Here is a 17,743-nt window from a genome sequence, read left to right as displayed (position 1 = left end):
TTTTTTAGAAATTGGCTAGAACATATTTTTTTAAAGAATTTTATCGCTTTCCACGGAAACACTTAAGAAATAGGGAAATTATGAAAAAAACCCCGCTTTTGTTTACATTTCCAGTCGGCTTCGCTTGTCGCTGCTGGCTGTCAAAGGAGCTTGATTCCCGTAAAAACATGTACACTTTCGATTTGAGCAACTTGGCTGGTGTTTGAAAATGTTTCCATATTACTCAGCGCAGTACGAATAAAGCGTAATTTATCGCAAGATTTCTAAGAAGTGTTTCAATTTTGGAAGATTCGTGTGCCTGTGGACTGTGTGCCTGTTCGCACAAGATTAGCAAGTGTCAAAGCGCCGACGTAATAAAGTGCGCCAAATCACTAGAACATTGTTGTTGCGGGACCAAAACAAAAGTGCTGAACATCATTTAAAAAGTATCCACAACATCACAGCACAGCGCGTTGGAATACTTAACTAAAACCATGGCTCAGATGGAAAAGTCCCTACAGTCGGCTTCGACGGTGGAGGAGGAGGAAGACTATGGTCCACTGCTGATCGGAAAGCTGGAGGTATGTGTAAACGAGCGGCCCCCAATTGACCGCGGTCCCGTGCGTATATATGAACCATCCTTTTCTTGCTCCGTAGGGCAATGGCATCACAAACGGGGACATCAAAAAGCTTGCCGAAGCCGGCTTTCACACGGTCGAAGCGGTAGCGTATGCGCCCAAAAAGCAGCTGCTCGCAATCAAAGGCATCTCGGAGGCGAAGGCGGATAAAATTCTCCAGGAAGCGACGAAACACGTCCCGATGGGCTTTACAACGGCCACCGAGTATCACCAGAAGCGGTCGGAAATCATTCAGCTCACTACCGGGTCGAAAGAGCTGGACAAACTGCTCGGCGGTGGTATCGAAACTGGCAGCATTACGGAAATATTCGGCGAGTTTCGTACCGGCAAGACGCAGCTGTGCCACACGCTCGCCGTAACCTGCCAGCTGCCGGTCAGTCAGAACGGTGGCGAGGGCAAATGTTTGTACATCGATACGGAGGGCACGTTTCGACCGGAGCGGCTGCTTGCTACGGCCGAGCGCTACAAGCTGGTCGGCGCGGACGTGCTGGACAATGTGGCGTACGCGAGAGCGTACAACACCGACCACCAGATGCATCTGCTGATGGTAGCGTCGGCTATGATGGCGGAATCGCGCTACGCGCTCATCATTGTGGACAGTGCGACCAGCCTGTACCGGACCGATTACAGTGGGCGGGGCGAGCTGGCGGCCCGGCAAACGCATTTAGCCAAGTTTCTGCGCATGCTGCTGCGGCTGGCGGACGAGTTCGGGGTGGCGGTGCTGATCACGAACCAGGTCGTGGCGCAGGTGGACGGTGCGGCCATGTTCAATCCGGATCCGAAGAAACCGATCGGTGGAAACATCATAGCGCACGCGTCTACCACCCGCCTGTACATGCGGAAGGGTCGGGGCGAATCGAGAATCTGTAAAATCTACGACTCACCGTGCCTGGCGGAGGGCGAAGCCACGTTCGCGATCAATCCGAACGGAATAGGGGATGTGAAGGAGTGAGCGGCCGTACTGATCGTCTTTGCCGGTGTGGAGCAAAGGGGCGATTCGGGGGAGCGCAGCAAAAGGAGTGGGATATTTTTAGATAGGAAAGCACATCCAATTACTTGTTACACTTCGATAAATGTAATACATAACGACACATTTTTTTACCAATGGCTCTTGTTTTCATATTCGATTCGATTAGCTAGTTGGAAAGAAAACTCCCTAATGTGATATCTTGTCTTGGTTCTTGGTAAAGAAAAATACCCATTTTTAACCTGTTCATCTTTATTCCTAAATAGTAATGTTTACACATAGAAGGGCTACCAAAAAAATAGTTTCATTTAAACGCGGTCATTGCAGTGTGAAGAGGTAATTTCAATCGTTCTTTAATCCGCCACAAAGCGGCTTGGGTAAAGAAATATTTCATCAAATCAAACATTTCGTGCATACATTGCCGCGTAGAAATTAGAAGAAGGGAAAACATATAACGTGAAACATCTATAAAGCGAAAAATATAATTTTCTACCACCATCTTATGAATCTACATACACATCTACACATAATTAGCTTAACCACACGTGCTGCAGCTTGCAGTGGTGTGTGTAGTGCATAATAATTGTTGCATACAGTTTTGTGCATAAAATATTAATGAAAAGTCGAAACGTAAGTATACCAAACCAAAAAAAAAAAAAGACAAAAACGATGCCAAATTACTGTCTAGAAAATAGTTAAATTGGTAAAATTTTGAATTCCCCTTTTTTGGGGTTAAATTTGATACTGTATTGAATTGATTGGAGACTTATGCTCTTTACTTCGAACCACTACACACACACACACACGCTACATACACACACACTTGTGGAGCTGATTAGTTACTGATTACTACACCGATATAAAGTTGTACTCTTTGTTCACTGTCCTTTTTTCCACATTTCTGTTTTCGCTACGCTAACAGTGTGTCGGTCTGTCGGCTGAAAGTTTTAACTGCATGTCATTTGTCATTTGCCATTGTTTGTTTTGTCGATTAGTTTAGGCGATATTATAAAAAAAACTGCACAGTTTATCTGTTACGTAGTCTTCTTACTTGCTAGTTGTGGCTTTGTTTCAAGTTTACAAGTGCTCGATTTGTATTGTACTGTTTCTGGTATTTACTTGTTTGGGTGTGTGTTTAAAGACTTGCAAAGTTACATGATAATCGGAAAGGGAACGAAATGTTGATAAAAAATACGTGAAAGTATCTTTAAGTGAACTAATTTGTTCAATGTAACACTTTTACGTACAAACAAAAAAAGACACACACAAAATTGTTATAGTTTTTGTTGAAGAATATCTAACCGATCTGTTAGCAGTTGTTGCACCTTGTATTGGTATCTATTTTTTCTCATTTCATTTGATAAGCTCTTTTCTTAACTTTGTTTTTTTTCTTCTTCTTCTATGAAACCTTGCTAAACTTGATTAAGTTTGCTATTTTTTACCTTTTTTTTTGAAGGTAGATTTGTTTCGTTTTCCAGTTTGTTTGTTTTGTTCTGTTTTTTCTTCTCTTTTGTTTTCAAGAGTTTTTCAACACATTCCATACTAAAAGGTTACTATATTACTGAAAATTGTGCAAACTTCTTATTTCTGAAACCTACGATCGCCACATGTCTCTGTGGAGAAAGAATGCATTTTCGAGATTGTACCACTCTCTTGCACTGCTCTGCTCTGCTCGGTGCTTTTTCTCTACGACTACCGGTTATATGGAAATAATAGTAAAAAAAGAGAAAAAAATTACCCGTTCGAAAAGATTGAAATGGCTTATCAGGCTAATGGTAATCGGAATAAAAACTCAGAATGCAAAACAAGAAACCCCACGAAAGAAATGCCAAAGTGTGAAGAGTGAACAACGAAATACGTAAAACAAGGGGGCTTAAAGTGTCTCCATCAATCAAATCAGCATGCCCTGCTGCAGCAACGCTCCCTCCTCCTCGGTGGCAGCAATCGTGCGAAAGGCTGCGTTGCGACCGTTGTTCGATCCCGCGCCGACATCTGACAAACCTGCAGCAGCGCCACCGCCTACTAGCTCGTTTTCCAGTTCGGCGAGCAGATTAGCGCCGGCACAATCGCCCCCGAGCAGGTCGGCGGCCGACAGCAGCTGTGCGGTCGGAGTGCTGGACAGAGACTTCGGGATGTGTCCTGCTGCCCCGAAGGCCGTACCACTCCCGTACCCGGAGGGAATCTTCTTCGGATCGAGCTGACCCTGCTGGATGGCGCGCCATATCTCCAGATCGGTCGGTGTCAGTAGGCTGGGCGAAACGAGCATCGAAAATTGGCTGTTGGGGGCTGTTGCTGAAGCGCCACTACCACCGAACAGCTTTCCGGGTGTACCACCGATCGGTCCTTGGGCCGAGGTACAGCCACGCTCAGCACCGGAAGCCGTGCCGTGCTGCTGCTCCGTCTGAATTGTGAGTGGACGTGCGAGTGCATCGTTCAGTGGTGCTTGTCCACCGATCAGTGGGTTGGTCGAGCTGAACAGCACGCCATTATCGTCCTCATCGCCAACTGGAGGGGAAAGAAGGGAGTGGTTGTAGTGTGAGTAACTGCGATTTACGCATTATGCTTTTTTCAATGAAGATACTTACGATTGAACAGCATGTCACGACGGGTGGTGTTGCCATCGGACGAAAGCTCTACCATGTCCGTGTTCTCGATCAGTATTTCCGGTGGTGTCAGTGGAATGGTTTTCTGGGGAAATGAAACCAAACAAGCCAAAGGTAAGTTTGTGCAACAGGACGAGAACGCGTGAGTCAAGATGATCCAATTGTATGGGGTTTCTTTCTACTTCCTTTTCGAATTTGAGCATTTTTTTTTGTAAAATCATTAAAGTACGCAGCACAGCACATCCAATGTTGGTCCTAGCAAGGGTAGTTCTGTTTGTTGATAGTTAAGTTTTAAATATCTTCTGATTTTTACGAAATATTACATTACAAACGTCTCTGTGAGTTTTTCCCATATTATTTTGCCTAAGACATGGAGATTTGCTTTGAAAAATTTCAGCTAATGACAACTTTTAAATTATTGCATGGTTATAGGCGACAATATAAGAAATTTTTGCTTGGGTGTTATTGAAACTGTGTGGAAACTATTCCGACTATTCTGGGTCGAGCCCATGCGCCAACCGTATGGTAATACGCCATGCCGCAAAATAGTTTAAATTACTGGATTGGAACGGAGGTCTTCTGGTAATCCTATTATGTGAATACCGATCAGTCACTCAGGCCCCAATCACCAGACGGCCAACCATATCTGTGGCTAAAGTAGGGCAGGACTACTACGGTAGTCGCAGCAAATACGAAGAAGTTAGTGGAACTAAGAAAATGTTCCATTTTGTTTGATTTGTAGCTTCCAAAACATATAAATGCAGCAGCTACAAATACTAAATTATCCTTTTAGTTAATCATGTAAAGTTTACATTCATAATCAAAACAAAGAATGTTATCTTTCCCTGCTCTGTAAAATTTTATGTATGTTTTAAGAACTGATTTTTGAAGATGATGTGACGTCTAATTCTTACCCCGGTATAGTATTTATAAGGAAATAAAAGTCTAATAATAAGCAAGTTGAATGTTGTCTATTTCCAATGCAAAATTACAAAAAAACAGCAATGTTAAGTACAAAAAAATATGCAAAACATTCCCATCGTTCTCAACATTTTTAATTGGCTTCAACTCTCAACGTTTATATCAGACGTCTGGTAAATGTAAACGAATGATTTTCAATCATTCAAATCAATTATATTTAATGCAGGAAAATACATCACAAGTAGCGTAATGTCAAAATTACAATCTTGTCCAAAACAAATTACAAACGATCAACGAAATACATTAAAATATGTCGAGTTTCAGCGTAAGTCGAAATGTATGATATCTAGCAAAAATATCACTTTTTTAGACTTTACGCTTAATTTTGCCTAATGTGATATGTTTTAGCCAATAAATTAATTATTTGATGTATAATTCTGACTGTAATTTACATTTTTTAACCTTCTTGAAAGAATTATAGAATTCGACCAGAACGAAATTTATTTCGCATTTGACAATACAATACATATGTCAAATCAGTACAATTTGCTCAAAAAACTGTCAAGTTTAGAAAACCGTGCATCTCCGAAACCGCGTATAAGAGGTACGGTGAATCTCGAGAACTACCTGTACGTACATACATCGATTTTATGATACTCTTTTTTTAATAACAGTCGCCCACAATCGTTGCAATATTTTTCACAACTAAAAGAAAAACTATCTTCAAAACGTAAAAAAGATGCTACACGAATCCTATCTATCTGAGTTTTTTTTCCCAAGGCTCCACATTGGCAGACAATAAAGAGCGGTTCACATCCGGAACCCATACCCCACATATTGCCCGCCCAACAGAGGGGACAACAAAGGTAAAAAGAGGCAGGCGCAATAAAGCAGCCTAACTGCCTGCACGTGGCAAAGTTCAACATCCTTTCAAGGTGGCATGAAACGGTAGGTTTTTTTTTTGTTCTGTAGTCCACCCGACGGCCGAAGGAAGCATTACCGATAACATCGCCGTCGTATCTTACATAACGCATATGCACATAGGTCAGTGGAACAAAAAGAGAGCACGGACCGTGCTGACTTTCACTGTTCACGCTCAACTGTTTACACGTGTTCTTCCCTATGTGAAAGGGAAAAGGCGCCGAAGCGAGTGAACGGAAAAACTGAGAGAACAAGAGAATGGAAAAACTGTTTGAGAGATGGAAAATCGAACGTTCATTTTCTCTCGCAATTTTCGCTCCATTCCGCTGCAGCACTTCATGGCTTACTTTTGCCACTGTGTTTTTGTTTGTTGTTCCATCATACCGGAGAGGGACGAACAAAAAAAAAAAAAAAGAAAGGGATGCACGATCCGTCAGCGTGACGTCAGCGTACGACGTCATCAGTTGCCTTTTCTTCACCCTTCTCGCATGCCCCGCTTGCCACTGGTAAATATTGATCACGAGGAGGAAAAAACAACCACAAAACATTGAAACGTCAACAGTTGAAACGCTCCATTGCGTATGTTTGCTTAGCTTAGAAATGGTGTAACACTGCAGGACACTTTGTCCTGCAGTGGCTGATGGTGATGATGGCGAGCACAAAGGCGACACCAAACGGAGATGGATTAATGTGGTAGGCATGATGGATTCTGTTGCCGTTGACCCCATTCACGTCGGAGGCTCGTTTTAGCGTGTCTGGTTACATGACCTACATTTTTCTCCACGCTTCCTCCCCCGTTCTCTCGTTCTCTTTCTTTCTCACTCAGTGAAATGTCTATCAAAGGAGGCATCGCTTTAGGGTCAACGATTTGCCTAATGCATCTCAGTTGACGGATTAGGACACAGTATTAGTAGTTGTGTGCTGCTGCTGCTGCTGCTACAGGAGGTTGAAAATTTATACAGCAAAATAAAAAAAAAATAGTACAAAAAACATGCTCAAATTTGATCGGAAGAGAAAGAACAACACCAGATATTGGACACCATTTTGGATCACTTTGCGTCGGTTCGTTTATTTAACGGATTTTCTTTCATTCAGTCCCGTCGCTTCCACAGCCCCACAGAGCGCCGCCAGTACAGAGTTTAGTCCTACACACACTGTTTACATGTATCCTTTATGCTCGCTCTCTATCCCTAAACACCCCGTTCCCTGACTCCTCCCCTCCCTTCGTACTGACACATGCACATTTCAGCTGAGCTTATCTAGCGTTTTCTGTCCGGATTTTTTGTTTGTTCTCGCAAAACCTCTAACAGGATAAGTTCTCGATTGAGTAGCGTAAGTGGATTTATGTATTATGCTTCAAAATAGCGGATATTATTAATTCGTACGTTATACTACACTGCACTCACACCGAACCCCCGTTTCGTTTGTGATGAATCCCTCCTCTGTGGTAGTGGTTGGGTGGTGGTAGTGGTACCCTTTTTTTGTATGCTATTCGATTGCTTTTTTTGTGTCGGTTTTTCATTGTGTTGCTCTTGTGTTGCATTTTCTTCGTTTGTTTTCTGTCCACATTGTATTACTTTTTTTTCCTTTCAGATTTTCTTAATGTTACATCCGTTTATTGCATAGTTTATTTGTTGTTTTGTGTTTTTTTTATTCTCGTCGGTTGGTTGCTTACGTTTACATTGCCATGTTTTTAGTGTTCGTTTATTTTGTTTCTCTTCTCTGTCTTTTGCTTCGTTCGATTGGGGTAAAATTTTCACCAAATGCAATTTTTTTTTATTTGCAAATTCTTACACGACTAATGTATGATTAGTTTTTTCTTCTCTTAAGTCTTTTGGGGGAGGGGAGAATAATTTGCATGAGCTGCTGCTCGATACGGGTGTGTCACATGTAGCCATGTATGTAAATATTATATATTATCATTTCGCGCCAACCTGTTGACTTAGCTTTGCGAGTAAGAAAGTGGCTTACGTCGCTCAGTTCCGATCGATGATGATGAGTACGTGTGTGTGTGTGTGTGGGTGTGTGTGCGTAGGTGTGTGTATGATGTAAGTGAATGTGTTTACTTTTATTTTACTTCGTAAATGTAGTAACTTTTGTCATGCTACAACTCTTGTAATTTGATTTTAGCGTACCAATTGTGGTGACATTTAAATTGCTGATGGATCGATATCGCGCCCACAACACGTGGACCGTTGCAGGCTCTTACAAACAACTGTGTCCTCTACAATGCTAGAGTATTTTAGGTATCTTACACAACACTGGCATCAGAAAAGTTACATACCATATACATTCATGCTGGGAGTTACGTTCAATACGGGGTTAGGCTACGGTGAAGAATAAACTGTTCAACTATGTATTTTATAATACCTTAAAGAGTTACATACGATTGTTCGAACCTTTGCTGTATTGCTTTTTAGGCAAACAAGTAAGTAACAAAAAACCAAAACTAATATCAAGAGAATAGTGGGACGTAAACAGCGTAGTGTAAGAATCAGAACGAACATGAATGACCTACAAATGATGCACATTCTGTTCTGTTGTTGAATGTGCGAAGTAAAATCCTAACCAGAGGGACGGAAAGCTTGATTTATTCACGCCTAGCGAACCATTCGTTGCACCATTAATTGCATTCCGGGGCCTTACAAAACGGTCACTTCGCTCCTACTCTCTGTTCTGTTCTTCCCGTTCGCACACTGTTTTCGGTGGTTGTTTCTATACGGTTTTATTGTTTCGCTAAGCGATTGGTTTTAACGATATTTACCGCTCCCCCTAGAAGCCATTATCTCAACGGCCCAAAAGATGTGCCACCGCGTGGAACGAGAGTGGTAAAATGAGTGTGTATTTTGGTAGTTGTCAAAACGTGATCAAAACGATTCACTCGAATCCCTCGGGCAGTCAAAAATGACTACGCACTGCAATAGGCCCCCGATACGCCCATTGTTGCCTCTTGTCTCTTGCCTCAAACCCGCACTGTACCGGGATGTTCCAAAGAAAATAAAAAAAGAGAATTCCCAGAACCTCTCGCGGCCGCTCGCACCCTGCCACCAACAAACGCGTTCAAATGTTCCGCAAAAAATCCAGACTTTAACAATACATTTCGTTCCTGTACCACATATACATACGTACAATATATACAACAATAAAACAACCGTTTTGCGATTCTATACAAACGCCTTCACTTTGCCTTGACTTGCCTAATCAGTTCTGTTTTGATTTTGGGTTTCTTTTGCTGTTTGCACCAAAGTGTAAAATTTACGTCTTTTTCCTTGCATTTTGGTTTTTTTCTGTTTTAAATATACTGTGTTTTGTGAAGTGAAGGATAAAACAATCACTTAACGTGAAGTTGATGTAGAGGTATTCATTTATTTTGTGTTAAATTCAGTTTTTTTTAAATATTACTCTCGATAATAACTGTCTGCGTGTTTCTGTAAAAAAACAAATGTTCAAACGGACAGTAACTAACACGTTGCTTTCTAAAATTGCCAAACTAACTTCGTCAACTAATTGTACTAGTGTTGTTTTTGTTTTGTTTAAAATGGCATTCTTACCCAACAACTGAATCAATTTGTACTGAGGAGTGAGGTATTATTGCTTGACAGCTTTTAATTATCAATTTCGATAAGAGATGCGGGTTAATGGGCTACCGGTGTGTTATGAAGGTAGGAGATAGGAAAAAAATAACTAGGAAAGATGTGTGTGCGTTATTCTTTTACTTTTCCTTCTCAGTTTTTTAATGCTATAATTTGACTAATGTTCGCATGCATTGCCATGTGCCGTACATGCTTCTGCACCCGCCGTTCTTGGTTGTTTTTGCCACCGTCTTCCATTCCGCTCCCCTTTTTTTCCGTGGTGTTATATATAGTCGGATTTTATGTTTCCGAAACTCCCCCATCCCCCTTCTACCCCCTCTACCCTTCCGTTTCCCATTCTCATCTTCCCCTTCGTTAGCCACTTTAGATGTAAACAACACTTAAACAAACAACACTGCAGCATTTGGTGTGCTTTCTTTTCTGTATCCCTTGTATATGTATGTGTATATATCGGTGTCCCGTTCCCGCATAAGCATGTTTCGTTTCCATTTTGCCACTGTTTGCACTTAACAATACCACCATTTTGCTATATCTATATGTATATATCTGCTCTCTTCCTGCTCATATCATGTGCTATCCTAACCATAATTGCCAACAATCAACACCACAGCTATTCACTTTTGCTTGCTCTCAACGGTTTACCTTTTCCCATTTCCCTACCGTCTCTCTCTCTCCCAACCGTTTTGTACCGCTGCGATTGGTTTCGTGTTCAAAAGGGGGAACTGAGTGATCGCAAAATACCGCAATTGCATCCACACACATCAGTCAGAATAGAACGATCATTGCAAAACAAAAAGGTCCGTGTCACGTCGTGTCCACCCCTGGTTGAAGAGAGTTTTTTACACCTTATTCATATTCTCATCTCGCTCTTGCAGTAGTGTGTGCATGCATGCATTTAATGTGTATATATGTAATAGTTTTGTTTGCACAAAGTTTGAACTTTTCCATTTGCATCGCCTTGTTGCGTGAGGTTCATTTTCTTCCTTTCGCGCCTTATTTTGTCAGAGGAGGTCGGTCCACGAACTCTACGGAGTGTGTGATGCCTTAATAGTTATGATCGCCAATTACACGATTGTAGGATAATATTCCGCTTAAATATATCACTGATAATAGTGTACTGCTGCCATAAACGTCACGACGTCACTCGTCCGCACGTCACTCGTTCTAAACGCTTAGGAGGCCATGACATCATGCATTCATTACCATTATTACAACGTACGCCTCTAGTTGAGTGATCCTAGCCAATGGGGTTACTAATGATGGTTTTGAAGGAAGTGCAAGTGTACGTCCTACACAAAGATGGACATGTTGTTGGTTTGTTGTTGTTGTTGTTTATTCTACATGATTCTACGAAACAAGCTCCAATATAATGTTTAATGCGTGTATTTTTTTAAACTGCTTGTTTTTTTATTTGTTGATTTATTCATATTTGTTTTTGCTTATTGTTTCGGAGAGGCCGGTTTCAATCAGTACATGAACATTTTTCATTCTTCATTTTTTCAAATCAGTTGTGTATTGTTATGTTTCTTTATGTGTCCAAGGGTGTTGATTTTGTGGTATCTCTTACTCTCTCACTCTCTCTCTACCTTTTTACCATTTATAGTTAGTTTTGATTAATTTCGATTACGGTGTAAGTGTTCCGCGTTACATCTTCTATAGTATAATTAAGTCATTTCCTTTTCAGAATTAGTTTTTAAAGCTTATTGTAACGTTTGTTTGTTTGTTTATTTGTGTTTGTTCCAGTTGTTCGGGAGATTGCTCTGGTTTGTTATTGTTTTTCCTAGCGGTTTTGGCAGTGCATGAAATATTCTCCTACCGGCTCCTTCTCTCTTCCTCAGACATTCTCAGCAAGCCATTCTTCACACCCATCACATCTTGTAAACGAGCAACCAGAAAAGCAAAAAAAAAACAACCGAAAACGGTGAAGGACCATCACACCAACTACGCCATTCCGCGCCCACCAGTTGGTATAGAGTGCGGGCAAGCTGACAAAACAAGATTTAGCGACGCAGTTTAGCGAACCATTACGAAGCGTGTCGAAATGGTATGCACCGTGGCGAGATGCAACTGCTGCCGCACACACACAAACAACAACCTCTCCGTAAAGGTCGCCTCAGTTACGGATGCATGATGCATGCTGCACTTTGCACCACTGCAGCAGGACGCGAAGTACGCTCTGCTAATTATATAACACGGGGAAGAGGCGTAACGGGGTTTGCACGCTAAAAATACGCCATTCCCAACACTCAGGGGTTCACTACGAAGCCACCATTCACTGGTGCAGTGGTGGTAGTTGCTCGCGCAGTTCGCTTCTTGCAGGGCTGACACAACAGACACACCCCTCGGTTGGGAAGTAGAAGAAAGAACACAAAAAGCGAATGAAAACATAGCAGCGAATGCAGTGCATGGGTTGTGGTGATATTGAAATGCGAGTCTTACGATATGAATGGAATATTCACTAATTTTAGTGAGCACAGCCTCACCACCACCGCGTTGGCATACGGCAATTGTGTGATCCGTCATGGCACACTGTGCGCTGTGTGCAGTACCAGCGGGCCAACACGATGCGCTTGATAAATTGCGTACCGCTTTGTAAACAAAAACAGCGAACAATTGAAGCAAGTGTTTTTAACTGGCTCCTAGCCGGTCAGCCGATGGAGACGCCTGGTAGATGATCTTCACTTTTCCCCTCCCTTCAATTTCTTTTTCTTATCCATGCCAACAGTCCTGTCCCATCCACGTGCATTTATTACACACGGTTAAATGCTTCACTACTATGCGTTGTATCCGAGTTACAGGGTTCGATTGCCAAAACGTGTCTGTGTATGTGAAGGGTTTTTTTTCCAGTATGTGTATGTATCAGAGGTATATCGGTTTGTTCCTTACTTTTGTTCATTGCTGTGTGTGTCATTTTCGTTTTTCGAGGTAATAGGTTTCAAATGTTTGTGTTTATATGGTTTCTTTTTGTTTTGTGTTTTCTTAATATTGTATAAACTGCCTCTAACGGGTTGTACAGCTCAATAACTATAACTTTGCTGGACTATCATCGACTCCCGCCGCCCCGCAGAGGACGGGCGGGAAGAAGATGAAGTTTCTTTTATTGGTTTTTATTGTACAAAGATGTTTAATCATACCCATACTAAGTAGTTTAATGCGATTTCCGTAACGAGGATTACTGCTAGTTAGTTTGATTCACTGTATTTATTTTTTACATTTTTAACCCATTGTTTTATTATTCGTGTATATCTAACGGTTCTTCTATATGGGTTGTTGCATGATTTTTGATGCTGCTTTTGCACATTATACGTCTACTATTAGTGGTTCATTTTACACACTCCTAGTAAAGTGTTGGTAAAGCTTAACCAACCACGATAGGTCGATAAGTTGAACGAGATATAGGTTAGCAGCAGCATCAGCAGCAGCTGTTCGTTACTGGTCTGGTGGCTGTATGTGATTGCAGCGATCTAGAACGACGCCAGAATTGGGCATGTATGACTAACACATGAAGCGTTTATCGGCTCTATTATCGGGTAGAGTTGTCCTCACTAACCAATGGATGAAAGTGTTGGCGTTGAAGAACAGTTTGTATCGCTTTTCGGGAAAAAAATGATTCGCGTTTCAATTTTACATACAGCATCATGCAAGAGCAAATTTGCATCACAGCAAAGAAAATGAGAAGAACATTTGATAAACAAACAAGTTAAACTTGGACTTTTTTACTTTCACAACGTTGTGTGTACAATCGGCCTTCAGAAGGCAGAAAAGGGGGGGGGTTAAGAAGGTTGTCTTTTGCAAGAAGAATGCAAGCAATTTCTCACCTATCAGCTTTCGCCGAAGGTACTAAAATAAAGAGTATCAAGTTTGTTTTTGTTTTGTTTTCGCTTACATTAAATATATTGTATACGCGCACCACCCCCAAAAAATCACACCCTTCAATTAAAGCTTCCACCTTTGTTCCTTTGTACACAACAAACGCAAGCAAAACGACGAGCAGAAACGATTTCGCGTATTGCAACGAATCGTTCTCCCGTATGCTAACCGCTGTTCTGGGGTTTTTTTGTATTCATCTTCTGTGTTACACTTTTTAGTTGTTACAACTTTTGTAATTTGTTTTGTACCTTTGGAGCTCACGAGTAATTTTTGTAACAAACGGCTGAAATGTGTCCCCTTATTTTCCATCTGATGGCTGATGTAGGGTGCTGTTTTCTTTGCCAACCTCTTGTTTGAGGGTTTGTTTGTACATTTATCAAAGTTTCAAGCAAGACATTGAAAACAAACAAAACCGCGTACGTGTACAAATTCATTCTTTTGCCCCTTCGCTCGTCGCCTCCTCTCTGTCGGTCGCGTTTCTGATAAAGATCAGACTGTTGCGAGTCTATGTAATTCAGTACCTAACCGGCTTAAAGCACCTCGGTCGGTACGGTTCGTATAAATAATAATTCAAACAAATACAAACTAAACAACGGAAACGAAACTAGTAAACTTACTTACACTAGTGACAAAAAAAGCATACATTTTGAAAGAACAACCAGAAAACAATACAAAGTAAAACAAGTGTTTATTTAACAACTAACAAAAACAAAACACTTTGCGCGTTTGCATATGCTGCATATGCAAGGTTTGCTGCTGCTTTCCTACCATTTGGTGCAACGCACATCTCACCCCACGTGCGCAGCTGGGACTGTGCGCTGGAAAGATACAAGCGAAACCCCAAAACACAAGCAAAAGACAATTCGTACACAAACGGAAAGTGAAGCAGCATGGTGGTAACGCTTGTCCGATGATGCCCGAAACGCATCTCACTATGCATCGCTGAAAAGGGGAAAGCCGCGCATAAGTGCACGCTGCTGCCATTGCCTTGAGCGGATTTTCCTCTTCTACCCTCTTTTTGTTTTATTTCCGCTCTCTCTTTCTCTCTCTTCGTTTCTTTCGCATGCGCACATGCACACAATTCCCTGGATGCATTTGCGTTTCACTTAACCGAAAAAAAATAATGACGAGTTTTTCACGACAAAACCGCCTTGTCATTCCTGCCCAACAATACGTCCGCCCTTAATCCGGTCGCTAGATTCAGTTCAGTTATCTTTAAACTATAAATTATATCAACTATCACAGTAATTGGGTTCTTTTTCTTCTTTCCACTTCCGCTACTCGACACCCTAAGCATGTAATCTAGAGTTTTAGTCGTCCTCCTAATTCCTCTCGTTTACGCATTTACACCGCTTCCATTGTCCTGTGTCTACAAGCTATGCCGACTACTACCCTATACACTTCCGCGGGGTTCAACTTTTGCACGCAACGAAATGGCGCCAAACGCCACAGTCCCCCGCTGGAACCTTATGCGACGCTTGCTAGACATTTTCGCCTGCCACCTGTCTACTGTCCTTCCCGCAAGTGCCCTGCTGCACCGCTCTGCTCTTTACTATGCTTTGGCCGCTTTGCTGGGACGGGGAAAGCAACTGTAGCCCGCACTTACATCGCACCCACTGACGAGCAGATTCATCAGGACCGAGTTGCCCGACTGTTCCTGCAGCAGCCCCGCGTTGCCGCCCGCGTGCCCATTCGGCCAGCGGCCACCGGCCCCACCGTCCTGCGCGGACCGCGACTTGGACTTGAGCTTCTGCGGTACCGGCGACGGTGCCATTAGCTGCTGCAGTAGCTGCGGTGCCGACGGCGCTGGACCGGCGCCGCTGGACGATTTGAGACGCTTGCAATTGTTGCCGGCGGCCGTGTCGTCGGCAGATTCGCTAACACCGGCAAGGGTGCGCTTATTGTTACCGTTGACACCGGTCGGGGAGGGCTTTTTGACGGCGGTCGTGACGAACGATGCGATAATGTTTGTCTGCGGCACGATCGCTTGCTGCTGCTGCTGCTGCTGCTGCTGTGTGCCGGGTTTTGTATTGATACTGATACTGCCGCCGTTTAGCTGTAGCAGATCGTCGAACTTCCAAGTATCGCCTAAAAAAGAGGTGAGTGATAATTTAGTTAAAGAGATTCCTTTTTTCTTTTAAATAAATCAATACAATTCACTTAAAGTAATTGCTAGCCTCCGGATGGCGCTTTTGCGCGCGACATTCTGTACTGTTTGTAATTGCTTCCTCGATCCACCCGCTCGTCGTGGGGTAAAAATTTTCAATGCATTTAATTCTGTTTATGTTTTCTGACGTCAGCCATTTTACATTAGTGAAGGAACCAAAAAAAACATGTCACTTAAGCACATATAAATTTCTATCTTTGCCGCGCATTGCACTGCATGTGACCAGCCGTAACGGATGCATCGCCACGCGTTCGCGGGGGGAAACGCCTTTTAAAAATAACAGTGTTGATGAACTTTTTATTGCCATTCCCGATTGTTTTTTTCCTCCTTACTTCAGTCTTTCGGCTTCACTTCGACCGGTATGAATGCTACACGTTGGCGTTAGGAACAAGCGAAAACACCCCCAAAAAGAAGGCAAGCATGAGCGCGCCGAGGGATTCCAATCAGCTTTTCCTTGCTGCCTGACGTGTGGATCGTGGTAAGCGGAATCGCTGCAGAAACGTCCCCCCCACCGGGAGGGTGGGTACAAGACAGGCACGTAGTATCAGCGTCTCTTTCCCTGTTTTTGTTGGCATTTTTTTGCGATCGATTTCAGCTTCGAGCAAGCAGTCTTGGTAGAGACCTGTCGCCATTCGCTCGCAAAGCCTTATCTGCTCGCACAACCGTACCGACACACACACACACAGCCGATCCGTTCTGGTGCCGCTGGTAGTGCTTCTCGTGCGAGTTGGTGTGTTAGAAGAGAAGGGAGCATTATGGTGATATAAAAAGAATTTCACGTTTTATTTTCGTACCGCCTTTCAAGCGGCTTTGATGGCTACCCCGGCTCACCCCGATTACGATCTTCCGGCCCGAACGGAGGAGGCTTGAGAGAGTGTCACGCCACCGACACACACGCTACATTCTACCACCACCATCGTCACCACTACCAAAACCTTTTGTCTTCGGTGTGTTCGGTGTTTTCACTTTCGCTTTTCAAGCAGCACTTCATCACGGCAGGTTCTGGGAGGAAGCTGCAGCTGCGGTGCCGTACCTCCGGGAAAGGACGGGAAAGAACAGAATCTCACGTTGCAACTCGTGCATTTCGGAAATATCTCTCGGGATAGCGCAGGCAGATGAGATGTACCTGTGTTACGTCCTGTCGTCGTCGTCGTCATTGTCATCGTCTGGTGTGTTGTTGCACACGTCTAGGGTTTTGTTTTGTTGTGTAATACACTATACCTGTCCATTTCCTATCATAGCTGGCTCTATCAACGTGCTATCCAAGTTTTTTTTTTGTGTTGTTGACTGTGAGGGGATACAGATTTACATAAGTGTATTCCATACTTGTCCGGTCACAGACATCTACACTTCACGACGTCTAAAGAATGAATCCACCGCACACATAAAAGATCATGCAAGAGAAAGAGTGTTCGCTTCATTCTCTAATAAATTCCTTCCAATCCACCGAACCACACATTACCCGCTCACAAAAGAAAGAAATTAAGCTGAAGCGGTTAAACCGCGTCCACCAAAACAAACATCGGTACGGCAGATACCGATGATACCGGCTCTCATGCACTAAGCAGCAGCTCTTGAAAAGTATTTCCGAACCACCGGAGGGACGGGAAGCCGGGGGTTCGATCACGCGGGAAGCTAGCCGGTTTCGTGGGTGTGCGGATACCCCCCCGGTACCGGTGGATGCGCTATACGTGTGTCTTGAGTTACGCTAGACGAAAGCGAACCACGGCACGGAAGGCAACCGCGCTTGACTGATCTCTTGTGCTCGTGATGTTGATGCTCCATCATTATTTGGGCACTATTTTTAGCCTCCCACGTTTACTTTAATCGCGCGCGCGCTCGTGTAGTTCGCATCAGTTGTACGAAGCGGCGGCGGCATCTGTAAATCAGCGGCATGAATTGATGGGATGCCCTTTCGGAGACCATAACCCAAACCAATGAGGGAAGTGAGGGAAGGAACACCAGCACAAAGAAATTGCGTTCAATATTACGGTGCGCGCATGGTTCACACTGGCATTCCAGAAGCTACTTTTGTACCGCTACAGGACTGCTCGCACAATAGACTGCGATATGCTTTTTTAATG

The 17,743-nt window shown here is 43.1% G+C and overlaps 2 protein-coding genes across 3 annotated transcripts in view; one reads left to right on the top strand and one right to left on the bottom strand.

The window, feature by feature from the left end:
* The first annotated feature begins 122 nt into the window (after window positions 1-122).
* LOC120948633 (DNA repair protein RAD51 homolog A) lies at window positions 123-1,722 on the top strand. The gene is made up of 2 exons (XM_040365203.2): window positions 123-560; window positions 637-1,722. The coding sequence occupies exons 1-2, from the start codon at window positions 474-476 to the stop codon at window positions 1,567-1,569; spliced, it is 1,020 nt and encodes a 339-aa protein (XP_040221137.2). The 5' UTR covers window positions 123-473; the 3' UTR covers window positions 1,570-1,722.
* Window positions 1,723-1,818: 96 nt separating this feature from the next.
* The window catches only part of LOC120948632 (protein similar), a 113,918-nt gene continuing 97,993 nt past the window's right edge, over window positions 1,819-17,743 (bottom strand). For both annotated transcript variants that reach the window (XM_040365202.2, XM_040365201.2), the window contains exons 10-12: window positions 15,099-15,580; window positions 4,170-4,272; window positions 1,819-4,089 (exon numbers count right to left, since the gene is read on the bottom strand). In XM_040365202.2, the coding sequence (XP_040221136.2) occupies window positions 3,476-4,089; window positions 4,170-4,272; window positions 15,099-15,580 (1,199 nt within the window). In that variant the 3' untranslated portion in view covers window positions 1,819-3,475. The remainder of the gene's footprint in view (window positions 4,090-4,169; window positions 4,273-15,098; window positions 15,581-17,743) is intronic.

This window comes from Anopheles coluzzii, chromosome 2, assembly GCF_943734685.1.
Source record: "Anopheles coluzzii chromosome 2, AcolN3, whole genome shotgun sequence".
In the NCBI taxonomy this organism is placed as follows: Eukaryota; Metazoa; Arthropoda; class Insecta; order Diptera; family Culicidae; genus Anopheles; species Anopheles coluzzii.
The sequence above is the reverse complement of the archived record's forward strand: the minus strand, read 5'-3'. Positions and strand labels throughout refer to the sequence as shown.